The sequence below is a fragment of the Colius striatus genome, chromosome 4 (genome assembly GCF_028858725.1).
Source record: "Colius striatus isolate bColStr4 chromosome 4, bColStr4.1.hap1, whole genome shotgun sequence".
Classification (NCBI taxonomy): Eukaryota; Metazoa; Chordata; class Aves; order Coliiformes; family Coliidae; genus Colius; species Colius striatus.
The window spans coordinates 70491914-70516292 of NC_084762.1; the positions used below are offsets into that span (position 1 = coordinate 70491914).

Below are 24379 nucleotides of genomic sequence, written 5' to 3' on the forward strand. Positions count from 1 at the left end.
TTAATTTTTTTGATCTATGATTGCCAAACTCACCCTCTGCTTAGGTGCAGTGTCATCTAACAAAGCCCTTGTCTATCATTTCCCCTTCTAGATTTTTGGTTTACTAAAAATTGTAATCGTAGTATAGCAGTGCTGACATAGTAGACCTCTTCTTATTTCCAATATTCTCCCAGAGATTCTCCATATTCTAATAAAAGCTCATAAACAAAATTCCTACAACATTTTGCAGCTATGTCCTCTGGCAATTGCATGAGTGTAAGATATACAGAATTTGAAACCAATTTATCCCGAGGTAAAGCTGATGGGTAGGAACTGGAAAACAGTGCATTTCTTGAAAAAATATGAGGAGATTCAAGTCAGGCAACCCCTGACCTCAGAATGACCAGGCTTAATTTGACCCAGTACACCCAACAAAACCCATTATATCAATGTATTTTGTCTTAGTTATACGATTTTGAAGGCAGTGAAAGAGTTCAAAATCATACCTTTTTAAGTTTTAGAAAAGTCTTTTTTTTTTTTAAGTCAGAATAATATTTTGGCAGGAAACGACCAAAAATCCAGGTACTAACACTTCACTGACTTTTACCGTCACATATTTTCTGGGCAGGTATCTTTTCATGATTTAATCATACAGAGGACAAAAGTTCACTTGTCTAGAAAGTGACTACAAAATCACACGTAAAAAAAATCACTTTTGATGCTCTGAAGCATTCTCAACAGAAAATTAGAACAAGTAATTATGAAATCATAAAAAAATTGAAGGTTAAAGCCTTATATTTTATGTAGGGATAGCATGATCTGTTACTAGAAGCCTAAACTCCACCACAGAAAGAGTGCAGACCTCTGGGTGGAACTTCCATTCTTGATGATCTAACTGCAGCCTTCTAAGCCATCTGGCCATTACATTTATTTTCCATTGGATTTGACAGGTCTGGTCTGTCTCCAAGGCTGCACACAGAACAGCCTGAGTATCATGGATGTGAAGACCTCATTATGAATTTATAAAGAATCCAGATACAGTAACACAAACACAAGCAAGTGTTGGATAGCTGAGGAAATGTGCTGAATGATTCTGATGCCCATGCTGATTTAAATTGACTAGAAGAGAGTTACTTCTAATCCAGTCTTCATGTAACATCAGAATCAGGCCTTTTATCCTCTCCTGAAAACATATTGCTCAAAAAACATGCTATTCTTTGGCCTTAAACTGATTTACAGTTTCATGAATATTGCACTTAAATTCCTGTAAATCCCTGCAACTACTAATGTTAATTAGTCTCTTTCATGTTTACAAACTGTTACTTAAAAAAAACCCAACAAAACAAAAGAAAAAATACATAGCTTAATTTGCTTTATTTCTAAAATGTGCAAAAAAAGCATAAATGAGAGTCTTGGATGCACTTGAACTTTACAACACAGCCTAAGTGAGCACGGAGAAAAGTATAAAGAGAACAATTACCACGAAAACTTGCTAGAAATATATACAGATGGATCCAGTGGCTGCTGAGGGTATACGCTGTAAAAGCAAAGGAAATAAAGAAAAATCACATTTCCTGACATACAGTTTCTTTTGTTATCATGCTCATGTTGGAAATAGAGGACATGGGAAATGGATTCTTTTGGACTTAGTTTTCTGCTACCAGCCTGCCTTTTCAATCTTCTGTGTACAGGAGTCCCACAGTGGATATAAATGTTATTTACACTGTTTTAGATCATTTTAACACAGAAGAAGGTAGAGAAATAGTTGTTCGCATGACTTGCACTAAATTTTACATTGTCCCAAAGCAATTTCCTCTTACTTCTGTATTTACTTAGAGGGTGGGGAAAAAAAAGATAGAATATACAAGCTCTTGTCCTCTGCCATGGGGAGCCATACTTCAAACAACAGGAGGTCATTTTCTCTTTTCTTTACAGTTATTCATGTCTCTTTGTATCTCCTGGTGCTATTAGCATCCCTTATGCACTCTGCTGTTAGTTATTTGATTCACAATTCTTCCTATTCTGTGAAACCCTTGTAGACAGAGTGGCTTATGTGCCAATTACAAAGGATTTTAAAGCTCAGTATTATGATAATGTGTAACATAGTGGTCATAGTGAATTTTTCGAAAGATCTGTTGAAGTTTCACAAGGCTAGAACAGTACAAACATATTTGTATCAACAAGCATGAAGTATCGCATCTCACCTTTAATTCCACAAATCAAATTATCTACCATCCTGTGGATACATACTTAAACTAGTATGTATGAGGAAGCCTTTCAGAGCACAAACTTTTGGAACCATACTGTGATGGCTTGATGATTCAATGACTTTACCACCAAAGGAATCAGTGAGGATAGTGAGCTTTACTGAATAGGATACTGAACATGTCTAGAATGTGAAAGAAGCAGAGTCTGGAGACTCAAAAAGAATGACAGGACTGTGGCAGATTGATTAAAAAGTTTGTCTAGAGTGATGACTAATATTTGCCACCATATATATACAAGGTTTCAATAAATGTCCTGAAAAGTACTACAGAAAGTGCAGAGATAATGCTTTTACATAGCATTACTACCATTGTGAGTTTGTTTGTCATTGTTTGTCAAGCATTTTTAACAAAGGCACATTTATATGCAGTAAAAATAAAATACAGTCATATTTAGCTGATAGATAACTATGAAACAATGTAAGGCTCTTCCTCCAAACTACCATCGTAACTTCATCTTCACACTCAGTATTTCTTCATATGTACTTGTGAATCATGGACAGTTATGTTTTGGATCCACTGTTTTAATTGCTGTGCTAGTTTCAGCTGGGATAGTGTTAATTTTCTTCATAGTAGCTTGTATCATGCTATCTTTTGGATTTGTGATGTGAACAGTAATGATAACACGGGAAAATTTTCATTCTTGCTGAGCAGTGCTTATACAGCACCGAGGCCTTTTCTGGTTTTCATGCTGCCCCACCAGCAAGCAGGCTGATGCACAAGAAGCTGGGAGAGGACACAGCTGGGACAACTGACCCCAACTGACCAAAGGGATATTCCACACCATATGATGTCATGCTCAGCATATAAACTGGAGGAAGAAGAAGGAAGGAGGGAATGTTTGGAATGATAGTGTTTGGATGCTGTTCTGGAGATGGCTGAACACCTGCCTGCCCATGGGAAGTGGTGAATTAATTCTTTGTTCTTCTTTGCTTGTGTGCATGGCTTTTGCTTTGCCTAATAAACTGTCTTTATCTCAAACCACGAGTTTCTCACTTTTACCCTTCCAATTCTCTCCTCCATTCTACTGGGGTGGAAGTGAGCCAGCATCTGTGTAGAGCTCAGCTGCCTACTTTGGTTAAGCCATAACAATTGCTTAACAAGATGTTGGGCTGACTAGCAAAATGAAACATAGTAAAATGGACTTTCCAGTTAGTAAAGGACACCTAGTCTCCAAACAAACAGAGTACAGTTATGTAGGCCCAGATGTACTCATCCTAATTTTCTCTGTTTGGATATTGGGATTTTTGGGCCAGGAACAACACTGTGTGATTCTATTGGGAGCCACATCAAGTATCTTTATCTAGCAGGTGTAAAAAGCAGAATCAATGGTAGTTTCAGGACATTTGTGTTTCATTCTGTACTGCAGGACAGATACGTCTGGCATACCACAATGTCACAGACCTATAGTGACGTATGGGCATCTCACGTATTTTAAAAGAAACACTTCACTTGCTCCTTGACCAAAGAAAGGAAGAGTAACAAGGATAATGTCAATGGCGTGGCAGTGGAGAAATATATCTCACAGTCTCCGCCTCCATATGGAAAGGAAGTGCAAACTTGTAGTTCAAAGAGGCTGGTCAAAGTAGCAACATTACTGCTGTTCTGCTGGTGATCATTCAGACTAATTTTGAGACATAATAACTTCAAGGCAGAAATCTGTCCTCATTTTAAATCATGATGATAAAATATAAAAAAATATTTCTAGCAATCTGATATGTATTTACATGGTACATACAGGTAAGTTAAAACATTTTGATAATCATTTGCCACTTTTTTCTTATAGTGGCTTAAACTGAGGCACTACCTTGAAAACTGTCAGATATCTTATTCAAAGATTCCCTAGCTAAGTCTCCTCCAGTTCAAATATCTGCATTTCCTCCTTTGATATTTTGTTGTATTTTAACATTTTTTGAATAAAAGTAAGTCTTGATGACTGAAAGCTGCTTTGCCAAGTAAACAAGAAACATTTCTAGAAAATTACCAGCCACATTATTATCCTGCAATCAACATTCTCTTGAATTACAATTATCCCATAGTCTACAGCATTTAACAACTAGTGCTGACATTAGCAAGAGATAATCCCATGAGCAAAGAGTACAGTGCAAAAGTAACATGAATGTCCTGTTTTGCAGGACTCTGCACTTACCCAGTCTTTCAGTGTATCAGCCACTCCTCCCCGTTTCGTGTCATCAGCAAACTTGCTGAGGGTACACTCTATCACTGCTACTAGACCATTGCTACTACCAGAGTTCAGAGGACCGTTAGTACCTAAGACAAGTTGACCATTCTAGCTCAGCTCCCGAACATGCAGTTCAAATCACTTCTTGGTGGCATTCTTCCTTAACAGCCCTAGGAAGCACTGAACAGTGAAGGAGTCTTGGAAAACTCTCTTGACCCACGTAACATTCAGTACATGAGATGCCAAGCGCTGTTGCTTCTTTTGTCTGAATCATACCCCAAATAAATACCAGCACATAAGTATCTATATCCTACAAAGGATCCCTCCTTTTTCCCACCAAAGTGGACAAGTTTTCCAGCAAAATTTCATCCACTGTGAGACTTTACCTAAAGATACAGACCTGGCTGTGAGGCACGACCATTAACATTTGCAAACATCCACAGTCTGTAATCTTAATGAAGTTTGTGATATGGAACTGCAAAGAGTTCCAAAGAGAAGCATTTCACAAGAGCCAGCAGCATAGGTCATGATCAGAGGTAACCATTAATGCTTCTGCTTCAGCTGACTATTCTCTCACCTACAGACTTGGATGCTGCTTTCTCCAACTCAGGTGTGATCAACTTTGGTATGCTATTGGGTAACTTGCCCTGCTACTAATCATCCTAGAGACAATGATGGGAAAAATTATGTCTGTCTCCTCAATAGGAAGTCAAACTTATGATCATGTTTTTCTTGATTGTAAGAAAGCAGAGATTCAAAAGATATTTAATGCAGGGCAGACAAACATAGTGTTGACTCTCAATCTCACATATGCAACAAATAGCAATATAATTATGTCAGGCTTTTGAAGGCAAATTTTCTAGATGATACATAAAACCTGACTAAGCCCTGGGTCAATACATCAGCATGACTCTACTACAGACTGATACAACAATACAGCCCTGATCCTCAAGTATTTAAATTTGGTTAAATTCTCTTTCTACCATAGAACTGTTCAGGGCTAACCTTTGTCTGTGGTACTTGGATGATGCAAGATCAAACAAAATATTTATATACAAAACCAAAGAAAAAACAAGTCAGCTTTCCAACACAGTATATGTAATCAGTTTTTTTTGAGAGACACTGCAACAAATGGTAACAAGGACATAGATATGCTGAACCTTTCTCCTTCATATCTCATCTGAACAGAGTGAATCACCAAAAGGGACAAGTCAGGATCACTTCATTTAAGAACACTCACAAAAAAGACTGGTCATGCCTAAACTGAATGTGCCTGAGATCATTCTGCATCATGAAAATACTACTGGCAGGACAGCTCACTTCCAGTTAAACATACAAAGTGCCTGTAGTTAAATCCTTCAGGAGGTTGTCCTGGTCAGTTTAAGTGCCAGCCAGTCTGTACTGTAACTGTAACTGTAACAATTTAGCTGCAAAGACAGATGAGTTCTGTGCCTTAAGAGTTCTCTGGCATTGTTTAGCTTACCAATCTAGACAGAGTTATTCTGATACTGAATTTTAGACTTTTTGAAACGTGACATGTTATCTTGAATGAACTCCTGCTAGTTAACCTTGGAATCTTTCATCAAGCAAATCAACAGGTGAAGGAGACAGAAGTTCCACATGATATGAAAGTTTATCCAAACCTTTTGAGTTCATCACCTGTGATGGCAATTTCTCAATATAAGTAAAGATGCTGCTGAGGACTTATACCAGTTTCAGTTAGGTATGTAATGCAGTAATTCAAACGGCATTGGCATTTTCAATTAGAGTTGTCCAGAAAACTCTCAAAACCAGTTTTAATATATTATACATAAACACAGACAGTCAGAGTTCTTTCAAAAATCTTCCAGTACTGTGTTCATTCAGCAAAAACCCATGTGGTATAACTTGAAACTCACAGTGAACTCAAGGGATACCTTCTTGTACAGACTGCTTCATCTTATTTCAGACAAGGGTTTTACAGTCATCTGGGACTGCATTTCAAATGCTTTTTTGTCTCCAACATTAATGTGATTAGGGCTTTACATCCGAGATGGGCATAATGAGTTAAATTCATTCCACTGTCTTTAGAGAGACTTCAGTACAAAAGCTGAATCTAACCTTATTAATACAAGCAAAGACCAATGCCTGAAGGCATTACCTCCTCTGTTCTTTCAAAACTGAGCCACACTATCCACTGCATTTATCTGACATTAACAGGGTGTTTCTGTTTAGCCCTTACTTTGAAATTCATTCCTTTCTACTCAAGCAATGTTTTCTGAATAGTAGGAAAGAAACACAGTGGCTGATTTAAAATACCCCCCCATTAGAGATGAGCTCTCCATTTGCATTCCTCAACAAGCAGAATCCCTATTTCCAGGTCTTCCAAAGACCAGACTCTGATTTTCAACTCCTGACTGATGCATGAAGTCAATCACTATAGCAATTCTGAAATTTAAATTTATATTGTCAGGCGGTTGACTATCATGTCGTGTCGTCCCTCCTCCAATCAATATTCATTGAGCATGTATCAATCACTGGTATTTTTCTCATGAAAATATTATCTACGCAGTCAGTTACTAAGCAGTCCTGTCTTCTTAAGTGTCATACACTTCAACCAAATAAAATAAAACAAAACAATGACAAAATAATTTAAAAAGAAAGAGAAGAGGAGAAAAGACTTATCTAAATATGCATTCAAAACTTAATTTATATTATGTAAATACTAATATCTAAATGAATCCCCTTAGTTCACAAATTATTGTTAGTTTACAACTAAAGCACACCTCACTATCAACACTGGTATTTTAATATATTGCTTCTGAAGGTCTAATCTTCAGCTCTAGGACATTGGTTCTATCTCATAATAATTCTATTTGTCTCTCCCAGATGCAACATAATACCAAGTTAAGAGTACAAAATCACAAGCTTAGTTTAAAAGCAGTAAAATCTGTGCTTTTCTTTTCCTATTAGAGAAATCACAGTACCCGTAAAGCTAAAAACTAGATTTCTAGAAAACTACTCAGCCTCTGCTGCTTCAAACAATCAGTGAATAAGTCATAGAATCAAACTTCAGCTTCTCCCATGGTCAAGCAAATAGTGATGCACAAGAGCAACCAGTTAGCCACTGTTAAAAAGTTTAACGGAGTTACAAAAATTGTACAATGTTGGTAGTCATCATATAGAGAAAATGTATTTGTCAGTAGTTAGAAGTACTTTGACCTTTTGAAGTGGAAAGCTTAAATAGCAGCAAAAATAGCAGCAAATACAATTTTGAATACAATCAAAACTGAAAAGAGGTATGAAGTGAGCACTGTGGCTAGTGACAGATAGGCTTCATCTTAAATGTTTGACATGTTTCTTGAAGATTTGGCTTACTGGATATAAAGAACATATTCAGTTTCCTCTTTCATTGTGATTTTCTCATCTTTGTTTCAGAAAAAAAAGAAAAAACTATGTGAACCTAAAAGCTTAGAGGAAGACAAATAATTTTCCAAATTTTTCAAAGCTTAGTTATTACGCAGGCTTTCTTCATGATCGTCAGCAATTAACCAAATGTTATTGGAAGAAGAAACTTTCACACATGGTGTTTAGAAGAGTTTAAGTGACAAAAAGTAATGAACTGATGCAATATAGTGTACATTTTTTGTCTAATACAACAACTATAGAGTTCCTAAGGTAGAAAGTCTAATGGAGAAAAATAAACGTTACAGTCAATAACTGCCAGTAGAGTCATCAGCCTCATTGAATGCCAAAAATTACAAAATAAAAGGTATAGGACAAGGAATGAATCCAGTCCATTATCAATGATTAGAGAAGTTATACTATGTAAGCCCCTTCATTAAACAGCTAGATAGCATCACAAGCTAAGTTAACTTTTTTTCCCCTACATCACCTCTCCACTATTCTTTCTGGAAATTGGTTCAAAATACCACAGGTCCAATGATTTTAAACTTTCTTCTAACTACAAGATTCAGTTTGCACATGGATAGAGTGTCTCAACTTTTTCTATACCAATTTTATCCCTTATGTACAACTTAAGCCTATGGATTCCCAGAGCAACATTTATCAGACATATTTAATATATACATACTCTTAATTTACTCAGTCAAAATGTTTAGTAATTCAGTGCTTTTCCAACAGCTTGAATTAAAATCTTTCAACCAATGAAGTCAATGGCACAACTTGACCAATTCTATGAAGTCAGAATCTCATCAAAGTCTTCCAATCAAGATCATGAGACACACACACTAGGATAACAAGTACATAAACAAATAACAGATATGTAAAAGAAAATGGACCAAATATGAATGGATTTCCTTCTTCTTCCTGTCTCTAAATAGCTTATTCTTATCATTGTGTAGTTTATAAGGTCAGAAAAAAGTAAAATATGGAGCAAAAGTGTATTTATACTCTCAGTCTCCACATAAATCTGAAGGCTGTTGACAACTTTCAACAACTCTTGAATTCTTTATTCCAAAGGAAAAAAAAAAAAAATTTTTAATTGGATACTTTACCAAAGTCCATTACACAATTTTCAAGTATATATACAGTGAAGTCATTTCTAAAGACAAATTAACACCTACATAGCCCGTGTATTGTAGGATATTTGAAGTTAAAAATCTCATTCTGTCCTTTTTTAACTATCATGCTAAAGTTAATGAGCGTGACAAATTTCTCTATCGTATTGGATCATAAGATCATGAGATCATTAGATGATAGATCATGAGAAAAGCTATAGTGGCTTTAAGCTCTTTTGTCCTTATTCACTCGTAACTTTTACAAAACAAAACAGAATGTACTGTTCTAACATTTTTAAAGCTTAATTCCACCTTAAGAATCATTTCCTCTGCTGCTGAAAATTTAGAGAAGAGACTATTCACAAATACATTAAAGGTCCTTTTAATGAAACTGGATCTTTATTTTGAGCTAAGCTAAAGAAAGAACATATTTCTATAGAATACAAATCTTCTGGTCCAAATTAAATTGACACGACCTCCTTAGAAATATGTTGCATGTAGAGGAAAATTCTCAAGTGGAAAAGGCATCTAAGCAATTAATCTATGAAGAACAATGACTCTATCTTTATCTGACTGCTGGGACAAAAAGTGAATTCTCTTGGCAGCCAGGAAAAATGATGGGATTATTCAAAGAGGAACTAAAATACTCTTTTTTCTCTAAATGAGCCTGTCAGTGCAAAACAATAGAGTAGAGCTAAATATTACAAAGGAAGCTCTTCTGGAATAAAAGATTACAGAGAGATCACCCTTCCCAAATGCAGACCTAAAAAAATCAACTGTTGATCTAATCTCTCTATAATTGCATGATAGCAAAAACTTTGTTTAAATAGCACATCTGGTAGCATACTCAGGTATTTAAAATTTTAGACTTACAAGTAATTAAATAAGAAAAATTTTGAATATAATTTGGACAATAACAGTCTCATTCTGATCCTGTTCTTTTCACAATTGTGAAGATTTTATGCAAGTAGTATAAATAAATCAATGAAATTACATCCCTGCCTATCATGAGATCCAAACTCTGGTATTAACACAAAAATGAAAATTTCTGTTGAACTAATCCACATCTGACTTTACATAACGGAAGTACTTGAAAACACAGCTAATTATTCTTGAAGGCCCAGAGCTCTTACACAAAGAAATTATTAAAATGTTGTTTTCATTTTTATCTTCTTGAGGATTGTCTATCAAACAATATCCAATTTAGTGAGCCAAAACTTCCAAAATAGATTTTCTCATTATTTACTTTTCACAAAAATTCTTAACGTTCTGTTAATGATCCTCAAGGGCAACAAATAGCTGTTTAGAGGTTTCTATACATTTAGGAAGGAAAGGCAGCCTTGAAAATCATTTCTAGTAAGGCATTGAATAAAAGTCAGAAGTACTAAGTTTATAAAGTGTGTCAGAAGTATTTGCTGTAAGTTAGGTAATATAGTTTACACAGGTTTAAACTGGCCTAGTCCTGCTCCTGTTAAACTTGAGGGCAAAACTGCCTTGTCACCAGTGGAGAAATGTTGTGTTCTGTATGTGCCTGACTAAATCATTGAAATATGTAAGATCTAAAGATGTAAGAAAGTGTTAACCTCTTGCGCTAAGGGATAAATATATTTTATAACATCCTTGACACCAGAGTGACAGAGAAAAAAATTATAGTACCATAAAAATGAAGCTCTCCTCTTGATTTGTCAAAAGTTCAGGTGTCTAGTGTGATTTCAGATGATCTACATTATCCAAGGGATGGCAAATATATATCCTTAAACATTTAAAAGGCCTATGCTTTTCTGGAACACTATCTATGAGGGACTCCTATAGATAAAGATATCCCCACATCCTCCACTATCACTTAAAATTGGAAACAGGATTCAGTTATCTAAACGAAAGTGTCAAGGTGCCATCAGAGATGATTTAAACTCACAGCCTGGATGCCTGTGCCTACCCAAAAAAAATTAAGCTTTCATCAGTTCCACATTATTTCTGCTAGCCTTGTGCACATTTCAGACAAGGGCACCTTAAATGGTTCTGGATACCTACACACAAGCAACTGAATCACACTGCTAGTCAATAAAAACAGCAGAGTCCAGAAAAGATTCAACTCACTCTGAGACAGGCTTGATCGGCTGAATTAATCTGTTTCACAGACTACAGGAGCACAGTTATTAAATACAGGGCATTTGAACATCTAAATTTAAATACTGTTCTTTCAAATGGAATCGCTTTCTCAAATCTTGCATCTTGCACATCTGCTTGAAAATATACCTCATGCAAACCATCCTGCACAAATTTCATCACCAGGATATCTATCAGAAAAAAAAACTCGACCTTCCTACACAAAGTATCTTGAGATTCTTATTTCACAAGTGTCACATAATTTCAAAGCATGGACATTGTGATAGCTCATATATGCGAGTGTCCTGAACATCTTTAAGTCTGTGTTTGTGACCATGCTAATGACATAACGTATGAAATTCCAAAATAAGATTTTTTTAACATAGTTTAATATCTAGATATTCTTAGCATTTCTACTAATATTCAATTTTATTCACTAGATAGTAACACTTAAATAAAACCAGACACACTACTTTGAGAAAAAAAATCATAAACTAGTCAAGCCCCCTGAGACAGTGTCAGCAATCCATACATATCTATGTATCTTTTAAATGCAGACAGTGTTAGTTTATTTCAACAGCACTAAGGATTTCAAATTGAGTGAAAATTTAAATCAATCCTTAATTTCTCTTTGGTCCTCCTGTATTTTTCATTCTGTACAGTCAAAGAAATACACTGAATTACCAAACAGTGCATGTCTTCTATGCTCATAACAGCTTCCGTCATCTTGGATTATAGAACAGACATCATTTTCTACCAGGAATTACCTAACCTGGCCAATTTCAAACTGCTGCCAGTAGCCAAAGGAGAAAAAAAATATTGGAAAGAATTATTGCAATATAGTTGCAAGTATAGTTCCCTGCTATACTCTTACCAGGTTTTTTTTCCTGTTTGAATTTTGGAAGTTCCACCACTGTGGATTTTAAAACTTGAAAAAACTCCAGCAAATATATAATAGTTAGTAATCCTGCATTGGCAGAGAAATGGCCTCTTGACAAGTCTTTCCTATCTCTAATATCTCCGATTCTATGGTTTGACAGTGCATAATGATTTTCATTGGCTGAAGGCAGCGATAGATAGAAAGATAAAATAAAGGATATGAAGGAAATAAAAGACGAAAATTAAATAAGAAGGAAAAAAAAACAAGGAAAAGAAAAGTAAGGAGGAAAGTGGAAAGAAGGAAGATCATAAGGTAAACCCATGGTACAGAAACCCTGAAGAACAACAGTCAGTTTCCATTTCTATAATACTTACCATATCAGCATACCAAATCTCCAACTTCCTTTTTGCCTCACCTTCTCACCATTAAGTTTTTAACATGAGTGATATGTGAGTGGCAGGCATGCCTACTAGTGGTATCTAATTAAAAATATTAATACCTAGAACATTGAAAACCCAATCTTTTATTATATTTCATAAAAATCCACAAATTGTGTATTTATAGAGAAGCTGATATATGAATATGATAACATGGCAACATGAATACTTGTGAAACAATTTACTTACTAAGGCCTTACATTAATTCAAAAATAGAACAGTTTTTATTTTGCACTGTGCAATATTTACAATCTGATCCCAAATCCACTTTGTTTGTTAAGGCTTCTACGTTTATTTAAATACACTTTGAAACAGACTATTTGCTTTTGTATTTGGGTAACAAACATTATCTTTTTTCAAGCTTTTATTCTGAAAGAGAATGTAATACTCTTTGACTTCAGTCATCTAATGACATCCTTCATGTAATCCTACTGACAGTGTTCTCAACAAAGTTTTGGTACTTAATTTAAAAAGCAAAACAAAACAAAACAAGTAAATCAACAAGATTTGAAGTGTTATATACAAGTTTTTCACCTCTTCAGCCCTGGTACTTATCTCTTGAACACATTAGCTACTTGAATGATCAAACTGAAATGCTATATTTATATTTTTTTATTTCCCTTTTCTACTGTTTATTAAAAAAAAAAAGTGAAACAGTCCTCAGATAAATGACTGATGAAGATACATTCCTATTTCTTTTGAATCACTTTTCTATATATTGAAATAGACAGAAAATATTCTTTAATTAGTGCAATTCACATTTATGCAAGCCAGGTTGTAAGGATGAATACACTATGAGATTGATATGAAAACTCATGATGGAACTGGACACAACACAGATCTCCAGCCCTCCAGCACAATACCTCAGACACTTACATTGCTTCCTTCTTTCTACATATTTAAAAATAAATGCAGCTGAGAGAGAGAGAGACAATAAAGGCCTTCCAAAGCTGGCACTTGTACACACATGTACAAGTAATGAAGGACAGAATATCAGAATCCAGCATTTCATAATCAATAATGAAAATTAAAAAACAGAACAGTCCTGAATTATGGGGTTTTTATTTTTTTTTAAATACACAGAAGTAATGAGAGTCAAAAAAAGCCTCAATTGCCAAGATCAAAATCGTGCTATGCAGTTAGTATTATAATACTATTACTTCTTGTAATAATAATTGATCTTATGTGTATAAGAAAGATTATTTATTTTACTTGCAATTAAATGCATTATTACTATTCCCTACAGCATGTAAACCACAACATGTAGAGAAACACAATCTGTCAACCTCTCTGCAATAACACTGAGTCAAAGCAATTTCCTAGATCATCACACAACCAACATCTGAGGTGAGAAAGAAAAAATATGACAGGATCATCACCTTCCAATCCGGATGCAGTACAAAAGGAAACAATTTCCCTTTTGGTACACTTTGTAAATATCCATTGATACATTCAAAAGACATATCTTCTTTTCCATTGAAAGGGATGCTTGTCTTTCTGTTCTGTTATCTATATTTTAAAGGAACATATACATTTCCATCTGCCTTTCAGCTGGTACATTTCTGAAAAGGTAAGTCTCCCTCCTGACAACCTGTATTTCATGCTTGTAAGTGGAGATGTGATTACATGTCAGTAAAAACAAATAGAATCAATGAAATAAAAAACTGTTTCTCCACAAGATCATGAGGGATAAAAAAATATATTCAAGTCCAGGTTTTCTGAGGTTCGCCTTCCTTTTCAAATTACCTACACAACTGTGATACCAGTTCAATTGTTTTGTAAACGGGAAAAGTGCATAACGGTATCTTCGTGTATTGCAGGTATGTCATGCGAGTTGGAAAAGCTGATGAAAATCAGTACAGATTTGTCCCACAGCAGCTACTTTGTAACCTAAACACACAGCATGGTATGAAGAGTCCTGACGGGTTAATACTATTAGAAGCTCAATGCGGAGGGCATCCATCCTACAGGGACATTCCTTCCCTGAGCTGTGAGCATATGGTTTAGAGGCAAAGGTACTCCTACCAAGAGGTAACAGCAGAGAATCAAATCTGCTTCTACCCTGGCCCTACAGTGACAGACATTCCTTTAAGATGCAGCCATAAGGAATTAGTTTCAGTATTCCTCCCGACGTACAGAGACACCTACTACGAATACTCAATAGCACAACTGTCCCATTCCACATTGCTATTCCACACAAGGGTCAATCACAACATGATTCATGAAGAATACAAAAGGCAAAATATTTTTCATCCAGTCACAAAACAATTGTCAAATAATATGTTTTATGAATGTTTCCTCACAGTGTAATAAAAACTACTATTGTTCTACAGAGAGAAAGCATCAAGTGACTTGAATGTTCTACAGAGCTATTGTGGGTTATTGCTTCAGCTGCACATCCCCTGTCATGGCCGTTTTAATCCCAGAATCTTAAACTTGTTTCCCAATATTGGGTTCAAGCCTCAACACTTGAGACTAGATTGCCTAATTCTAAGCACTGAAATCAATAGGGGATAAGTTTCCTCATACCCTGAAGCCTTGATCTTGAAATTAACAGGGGGTTTTAAGCATGATGAAACCACCTGAACAAGATGTTAAGTCAATTATGTGCTGTATACCTCAAAAGATATGATAGGAACATTATGAAGATAGTTCAAGTGCAAATAACGCCTCAGCTGGTATAAACCAGTTGATACAGAGAACCATTGTACCAAGAGTTTAACTTAATAAGTAAAACTACTTTTTTTTCTATTTATGTAATTTATGTCATTTTTAATTCATCACAGAAATAAGTTGTTACCATTTAACAGCTCTTACTGTACAGCAAAGATGCTTATAATGAATGATGATAAGCAGGAACATGAATGAACAGTTGCTAGGCAACCAATAAATAAAGGTTCCAAATAGCAGGACCTCTCTTTAAAGGATAAAGCTCTAATCATAATTATTTTTCAAATCCATTTCAGTGCCAACTAAAATCATGTTTGCAGCACTAATCCTGGTCTTCCTCATACAAAATGAAACTAAATCTGTCATTTGACATTTCATAGATAAAAAATTAAACAGATTCAACCTGCTCCTTTAGATTTTGGGCATTAGTGTAGTTTGAGGATACCAAACAGGTTAGACAAGAAATTGGAATCCAAAACAGAGAGGTGAGAAGCAGTAAGCAATTTAAATACAGTAATTGCCATACAATTTTTTAAACAGTTACATTGTTACTTTAAGGATCTTCAAAAAGCATCAACACAAAGTTCTCTGGTGTTTAACTCCACAAAACGATAATTTGGTAAAGTAGAAGGATAAGACAGACTTTTTAAGACACTGAAAAATTGATGCATTTTGAAATGTTTTAAAATCTGTGTAACATCACATTCTATCTTCACAAACTCTTACAACTCGTCTTGCTGAGTGCATAACCAGAGCTGAGGTGCCTAGAGCAAGCACTGACCTTTTGGATGGATTCAAATAAAACTGACAAAGAGCAACATAAATCTTAAACTAGTTAAAGAGCACAGTATATCCACTCAGAAGAAACAATAAAATGAAGGGTCATGCAGGAGTTTTACATATGCCTTCTGAATAATGGAAAGAGGAGAGCTTGGGCTTCTTCAGAAGCTTTTGGTGGGCTAATAAATTGTGTATTTGCTTGAGTACGGCCTCATGACAGAAAGCATTAATAATATATGCTTTGGTAGGTTTATCTTGCACTACAGAAGCTAACTACATACATCTCTTAATTCTATTTTTTTTTTAAAGTCAAATGGTTATACAGAGAACCACTAACAGCTGTGAAGCTTAAACACTAAACAGTCAAAAAATTGTAATAGAAAAATAAGATGAACTACAGTTATTAAAAAAGTACATCTTGTACCTAAAGTCTAACATACTAATGTGAATTGTGAACTCTTAAGAAATGGGACCATATTTTCAATCTGTCTTTGAACAAAATACAGGTAGTAGAATCTATAAACCTCCCAGCACCATCACTTGCACAAAATAGTCTCACACTGTACAGCAGAAAACTGACCTACTAGACTTTTTGTAATCAGGAATTACTGATTAAATTACAGCAGAGAATGCACTCTGCTAACCAAGTCTCCAAATGTATTTCTTCACAGTAAATGAAAGCCGGTTCACTATATACTAGGTATTTGCCTTCTGTGACAGAAAAGCATTCTGTTGCCTATCAGATACATAATTTTCCATTTATTTTTCTCATCTAGATATGGATACTTGCTGACCAGAACCCTTTACAGGAGGTTTTCTATGTATCTGTATTTCCTCAATAATCAAATAGAAAATACACCACATTATATTTCTATTGACCAATATTTCATCCAGTAACCACCTCCACTACCTGACTCAATAACTCCTCTTCATCCTTCTAACAATTTCAGTTTGAACTTTTAAAAAAAATCCGATTCGTTTAGTTAATACTGTAGGCAAGAGTGAGATTCAGAATTTAAGTAACTGAGAATCATATGTACTGACTGCAGCTAAAAACAATGCAGAAGACCCTGTAAATTTTTTTAGGACACATGGCACTATTTACATCAAAACCATCATAACTGTTTCTCCATAGTCTTGAGCTTGCACTTTTAACAAATTATAAAAATATTGAAAGGTGCTTGCAAATCTGTTAACCAAGCCCACTAGATGAAAAGCGTGTAAAGGTGATATTGAAGAACTTCTACCCCTCTCAAACATTTATTCCTTTTCAATTATCAGCTGGAGAATTAAATTGGTCTGGTTTTAAGCTTAAAAATCCCAAATCCTACAGAAGTAAAGGTCATGCATTACCATTCAGCAGGAACTGGAGGCTAATTGCAAAGTTTATTAACAATGAAAATATGGACATTATCAACCACTTATTACCACGGAGGAGACTGATGGTATTTTTCTGAAGTTTGGATTGCATTGTATTTTGTTCCACAACATGCAATTTAACCATCCCACCTCTGAAAATGGGAAGAGAAAAAAGACTGTATTTTTTAAAGAGCTGCTCACACTAAAATAAGAGTAATTTTAAGATCTCCCCTAGGGATTCAAGTCTATATATTTAGCATTAGGAAAAGAAAAGCAGAGTGTAACTGCCAGCTTGAGGAGAGAGATTATGAAGCATGCTTTGTCTCTAGTGTTTTCCCACATCAGATACAGTCAATGATACTGGTGCAATATTGAAAACACTTGCTTAACAGTCTTTATGAAGATACCCAGCTGATAAAGTTGCTCACAGAAATAAGAGTAGGCAGTACTAGAATTCAGAGATGGATCTTACTCTAGAGTCATGCTGATCATATCTTCTGACCAAAGTATTCTTGTTTCGATAACCACTTTTTCTTAACAAAATGGTAACATTGCTTATCAATTTTTACGTTGAATAATTAATAGTAAATTAAAGATATATATACTTATTATTTAAATATATACACAAGCTAACAAATAACAATAGAAGATTCTATGAGTCTATGAAAATAAAGTCACAGTAAAATACCAGCTCAAACAGTCCAATTTCACTGGTTTTAGGAAAAATATATAAATGTATATATAGTCTATATGGATGATATATGCAAAAGACCTTCTACAAACACTCCCACTGACATCCAAAGGAGTTATCTTTGAGCAGCACAAGAGGTAGGCAGGGAGAGGTTGATTTCTCTATTAGTTTTCAGAAACAAATTATCTTGTGTGTGGTTGCTTCAATTTTACATTTAAAATGTTAGTTTGGTAACTATTATTCCATTCACTCCTCACTAATAAAAGTTTTTGTCTGCTATTGTACAGAAATACTTAAAAATAGTAGAAAAACTACCTTGATGGACATATTCTTCTATCAGTGCACTTATTCATGGATGTCGTTGTTTTGGACCAATAGTTGGGCACTGAGAAGTGGGAGCTAACAGTGTAGTCCTTAGTTTTCCTCATGTTAGAAACAACATCTCACAGAAATGCCACAGGTAATCAGTGAACTTCAAAAAGGAATGCTACTGTCTTCCTACAGCTGAGATCATTGCCATTACTTAAACTATTAGTTTACAGTCATCTCTCAGGCAGCTTTACCACAAAGCTCTCACTGACTCAGAGTGCAAGTGTGTCCCTCCAGAGTATCATAGTCCATGATCTGAATCCTACACAGCTATGTCTACTACACGAAACACTACACCCATTAATACACTTCAGGATTGACAACTCAGATACCATTCGAAGCCTGAGGACTTTATCCATGTAAATCTTTGGTTAAAAGAAATTTTAACAAGGGACAGCAAAATTCTAAAGAGCAGTTACATTCACATAAGTTTGTAAACTTCAGTTCTGTGGTTTTCTTTGAAAAGATAACATTATTATTTAATATCTTTGAGTAATAGCTCCCAAAAATTGACCTTGCTTATAGACTAACAAACTCACATGGAGACAAACCAAACAAAACATCTAACACTACTACACGGATTTTGCTTATCAGTCATGAATGTGGATTAAGTGAAACAGAGTAATAAGAGGAAATAAATAATCTCTGCATTTTATAATGTTCAATAGGTATCATCTGCACTTATTCCGAGACAATAAGAAGTGAAAAAAAAAAACAAACTCTTTTACAACCATTCAAAGTATTTTTCAGTGACATTTCATTCAAGTAAATATACATCCTTTCTTTCCTTTCCTTTGCATATTTATTCTTACAGTCATATGAAATATTTGTCATATTTTCTCAATTTACTCTGAAGTGTAACTGTTAAATCTACTTGAGCTGACACAGGGGATTGTACAGCACAACACATACATGCTGTTGTTGAGTCCTTTGCCTCAGATTTCCCATGCTTTTAGTCTATGCTGTTCCCAACTTGATTTTTCAGCACTATCCAAACTTTGTGAAAATGACAATGGCTGTTATGTTAGGTCCATTTAGCCCAGGACCATGTCAATGACAGTAGTTGAAGGCAGTGGCCTAAGGAAAAGTCACATATTTTATAGGACAGTTCTTGTACACTAGAGTAATTCCCTGGAATACTCTCCTAGCTCCTGGTAATCTGTGTCTCAAAGACTTAAATATGAAAAGAGACTGGGAGTTCTGGCATATGACACCACGCTTTGTTTCAGAAGGACTGGGAGGAAGAACAGGAGATGGTATATTTCAAAAGAAAGAACATGCGCCCTCATCACACACATACGCACATGCTACTTCAATGCACCCAACAGTGTTTCTTGCTCCTGGTATTGCCTTTGCCCTCAAAATGTGCCGCTTTCCATATGGAAGAGGTGGCAAAAATGAGTGTGTTTCCCCTCTTCCCTCATAAAACTTCCTTCTGACTGGAGTTGGCCTCCTGTTCATATTCCACTTGACTAAACCAATCTTTTTTCTCCTCCCACACTAGCTCCATCTGCTGCCTGTCTCTCCAGCAGAGCCAGATGCCAGCAAAGCAGACTACTGTGGGAGGAGAAAGTTCTGTCACTGGAATTTCTTCCCGATACCCTGCAGGGGGCCAGCCTGTGAAGCCCGGAGAGGATAGAGACCAACTTCCTCTCTTCCACACTGCTTTCTCTTGCTCATCAGTAAAGACGGTAGCTGAGGACACGAGTAAAAGAAGGATAAAACTTCCATGTGCACTCTGAAATTTGTGACTTTAGTCTATGAGACAGCAAAAGTCTCACAATAGTACTGCAGACTCAAGCATGATACACACCACACAAAGATGTTGGAACACATGAGTACTGCCCCAGAGACCTTACAGTCAAACAGAAGCAGAGATGCACTTTTGTGATAAGAAATGAACAAGACTGATTAGAGTATAGCTGACAGGAAAAAAAAAAAAAAAGACTAAGATTTATAATCAGGAGAGATTTTAATGACGGAATTAAAAGACAATATTTTCTGGAGAGATGCAAGTCAAAGAGAGAAGCTATAAATGTGTGTTGTTAAACTGACAGAAGGACTGCATGTGGCAAGGGAAACTGCCTGAAAGACTAAAATGAAAGCAGGCATAAGGAAAGAAAAAGTGATCCTGTGTGAGGCAGAGGGAGATGAAGTAGAGGTAAGAACTTTGGACAAAAAGGGAGCCAGTCTAGGAATTGAGGAGAATCTGCAGAAGCAATCTTGCCAGTAGACGGTAGCAAGAATAAGTGTCACAGAGTGAGAACAAGAGCTCATGCAAAACAAGCAAGTGTGTATATATGTGAGACAGAGGAAAAGACACAGACTTCATTGCTCTGAGAGAAAGAATCGTGGGGTGCCAAGAGATGACAGAGACTAGAAACAAAAATGAAGGTGATGTACGGAGTAGAAAGTTCAGAGTGGGGCTGGCAGGACAGAAGAAAGTGAAGGAAACGAGGGTTCTAACAGAAAATCAGAATTCTGTATTAGAATTTGAAAGAGCACATATAAATTAGAGGCATGTAACAAGAAAGAAGAAGAAGTTGAATAAACACGGAAGAGGGAAACAGATCACACTAAAATCGATCAAGAAAAAGGGCTAACAGTAGAATGAATGGAATGACAGGAGGGAGAAAAAGGAGGCAAGAATATATGTAAAGATTATAAAGTCAATAAAAGAGCGATAAAATGTAAAAAACTCGAAACAAAAAAAACTGGGAGTGACTGGAAATGGATGTCTGCTGAATTTTCACTGCCAGTTTAAACTCTCAACGTCTGCCCCATCTAGGTATCCCCACATTTTAATCTTCTTTTTCACTTGAAATAAATCTGTTTCCTGTTCCTCCACACCCTCTGACTTCGGTGCTGTAGTTGCACCTTTATGCCGTTTGTTTCACTATTTCTAGTGGCAACTCTTGGAACGTTTAAATGGGAAAAAGATTTTGTTAAATACTCCGCCACAAAGAAACGTGCCAAAATCTTCAATTTCCTTCCCGCGTCCCCATAACGCTCTTTCATTCATTCTAAAAAAAAAAAAAAAAAAAAAAAGCCTGGGGGGAAATTCAGCAATACAGCGGTACCTAAAGTCCAAGATATCAACAGAGCCTTACCCGAGCTGCGTACACACGCTATGCCTCAGGTTCCGTCCGCGCCCGGGTGAGGGTTTCCCGTCTCCCGTGGGCGAGGGCCGCGGGGCGGCCCGGGCTGCGCTCCGGCGCTCGGCACCGCTCTTTGTGCCCTCCGCCGCGGATAACGAACGGGATCTCCGGCTGAAACGCATCCGTCGGGCGGGGAAACTCAGGGAGGGGAGCTAGCTACTACCTACTGGCTGCTGCAAAGAAAGCCGACACAGACGCATGCCCTGGCTGCTGGAAGACAGGGCTGGCTGGCTATTTGATTTGATTTAATGGATATAACAAAAAAAAAAAAAACCACAAAAAAAAAATCAACCCTCCCACCCCCCCCCAAAAAAAAAAAAAAAGGAAGAGGGGAAAGGAAGAGGGAGAAGCATACAAGCTCGCACAGGCATACGGCTGATCTTACCTCCACATTGAAATACTGCTCCGCTTCGCACACTGTAGCACATAAAATCCAAAGAAAGGTTTGCAAGAAAAACACCCTGGACTGAGACACGAAATCCAACCGGCTTCCAGTGCTGAATGCGAGTACGATCATACTGAATTGTGCTTCAGTGGATAGAAGATCTCTCTCTTTCTTTCTCTCTCTTTGCCTTAAACAAATACACAAACAAACCCCTCCGTGTCGGTGAAGAGCCCGTAGCGCAGGTTCACCCACAGCAGGGGAGGAGGAGGAGGAGGTGGAGGAGGAGGAGGAGACACTTCACAGCACAGACGGCGGCAGCGGCAGGGTCAGCTCTCGCTCATCCTCACCACCAGTCCCGTAAAGAGAGAATGTGGCTTCCGACTGCAGCCGCAGCTCCTGCACGACTCCTCTCTGCCTAGCAGCAGCAAACGCCTCCCTGTATCCTCCCTCTTCTCAGTCCTCCTCCTCCTCTCCTCCCCTGCCTTCTCCTCCCCCTCCGCCTCCGCCCTCTGACGGGGAAGGCCGGCCTGGCCACCGGGCGGCGGCGGCGCGATTCGGCTTGGCGCGGCTCGGCTGGGCTCGGCTCGGTTCAGCTCGACGCGGCGCGGCTCGGCTCGGCTCCTCGCCCTGCCTTGCCTTGCCTGGCCTGGCCTTGCCTTGCCTGGCCTTGCTTTGCTTTGCTTTGCTTTGCCTTGCTTTGCCTTGCCTCGCCCCCCGCCGCTCCTTTCCACTCCAGAATGTTCAGCCGAAATCTCCATAGCCCCGCCCCGGAGGCGTTTTGGAGGCGGCGGGCCCACCCGGGCCGCGCCGCTGCCATACGTCCGTGAGCGTCAGGCGCATGGTGCGCGGCCGCCGGGAGTGGCCGTTGGCGGGCGAGGGGCGCTCAGACCCTTCTCATACAAACGTACTGAAGCAGCAGCACAAGTGCCAAATCCGCTAGGAGGGCAGGCCTCCCCTCCTCACGGAGAAGAGCCCGGCGCGACGTGAGCCCCTCCGAAGCTTTCCCCGCTCCTGTGCAGCCGCGGCAATGCGTGTGCCCGGAGGCTGCCACGCGCGCGTCCCCCCGGCCTGTCCGCTGCACCGGGGAGAGGGCGCACACCGCTCCCGTTAAGCGACCGTGATACGCCCGCCGGGAGCCTGCCAGGCCGGAGGGGCAAGTCTCCCTCAGCCTGGGCGCCCTGCTGCCACCACCGAGAGGCCGGGAGCCGCAGCTCGTCCTAGCCGCGGTGAGGTGCGGTTCGGTTTAGCGGAGCAAGCCCAACGGCGCGGCCGTGCTGCCGCGAAACTTCGCTAGGCACGCACCGAGACGGACTCGGCGACTGAGGGTCGCTTAGCTGTAAGCGGCAAGTTAAAGTGGTTGAGCGGCGTCTAAGGCCCGGAGATGGAATTGCTCGAAACGCTGCCCTTGATGAGGAGGGATCATCGCGTCGTCATTCGGGTGGTCGCCTTTCAGTGGTTCTGCTTCTCGGAAGAAAACCCAAAGTCACTGCTGACAAAGAAAGTGAGATCATGATAGCGTAGCTAACGGTAGAAATAAGTGGGACAAAAATCTGGTTATCTATCCAAATACAGGTTCATGTATTTAAGAGAAAACATTATATGAAATACATAAAACATAAACGGGTTGTGTGGCAGTGGTTTTGTGGTTAATTGGGAACTTCATGCAGCCCTTTGATACGTTATCCAAAGGAAGGTGGGATGATCCACAACATTAGTGAGGCAAGCTATTGCAAAAATGCATCTTGGGGGGAAAAAAAAAGAAGTTGTAAAAGCCAAATAAAAAGTAAGCTTACTCCTTACTCATATAGTTAAGATCAATGGCCAGCATTACACCACATCCAGATTAGATGTCTAAAATTTTGACAGTAGCAAGACATAGGAATGTGCCATCCATCATCTGATAAGGCAGAGTAAGGCAGTTATCTCTGAAGAAGTCATGTTCTGGGTAACCAAGCGTAATGGTATTTAAGCAGAATTCCTTATGTGATAGACTTTTGTCATGTTTACTGCTTGATCGTAAAGGCATTTTGTGTTCTTCAGATTGTTAGTAGTATGAATGATGAAATAAAAGACAGAGCTGGCAGCAAGCTAGCTGTTGTCACTCTGCTGGTCAGTATTGGAAGTCAAAGTGATCTTAACAAATTGAATAAACATTTTGGAACCATCAGGAGGAAACTTAATTGTGATAAATGCAAATTACATTTGTGAAGAAAAAATCAGAAAGTACAATCCAAAGGACACTTTTAAAACAGAAGCACTTCAGAAAAGAATCTGGGGGCTGTAATGGGCTATAGAGTAAATATGAGTCAGCAACATGATGGTGTTTAAGACAGGGCATCCTCATTGTGGGGTATATTAGTAGGTGTGCAGTACATTATTTTTCTGCTAGGGATTGATGAAGCCAACTGTATTCAGTTTCAAATGAAGGGCAGTCCAGAGTAAAATAACAAAATGTTAAAACGTGTAGGAACTAAGACGGATGAGTAAAAGTTGAAAAAACACGATTTAGTCTGAGAAGACTGAGGTTAAGTCATCTTTTTATATGGGAAGGACAAAAATATTCCATTCTTTCTGGGTTTGGAATGAAGGAAAAAATCAACTAAATTATTCAGAAAGTTAA

The 24379-nt window shown here is 37.8% G+C and overlaps 1 protein-coding gene across 1 annotated transcript in view; it reads right to left on the reverse strand.

Annotated features, from left to right (window-relative positions):
* Positions 1-22110, reverse strand: part of MMP16 (matrix metallopeptidase 16) — a 168037-nt gene extending 145927 nt beyond the window's left edge. The window contains exon 1 of the mRNA XM_061995106.1: positions 21760-22110. Within this exon, the coding sequence (XP_061851090.1) occupies positions 21760-21891 (132 nt within the window). The 5' untranslated portion in view covers positions 21892-22110. The remainder of the gene's footprint in view (positions 1-21759) is intronic.
* Between the last annotated feature and the right edge of the window lie 2269 nt (positions 22111-24379).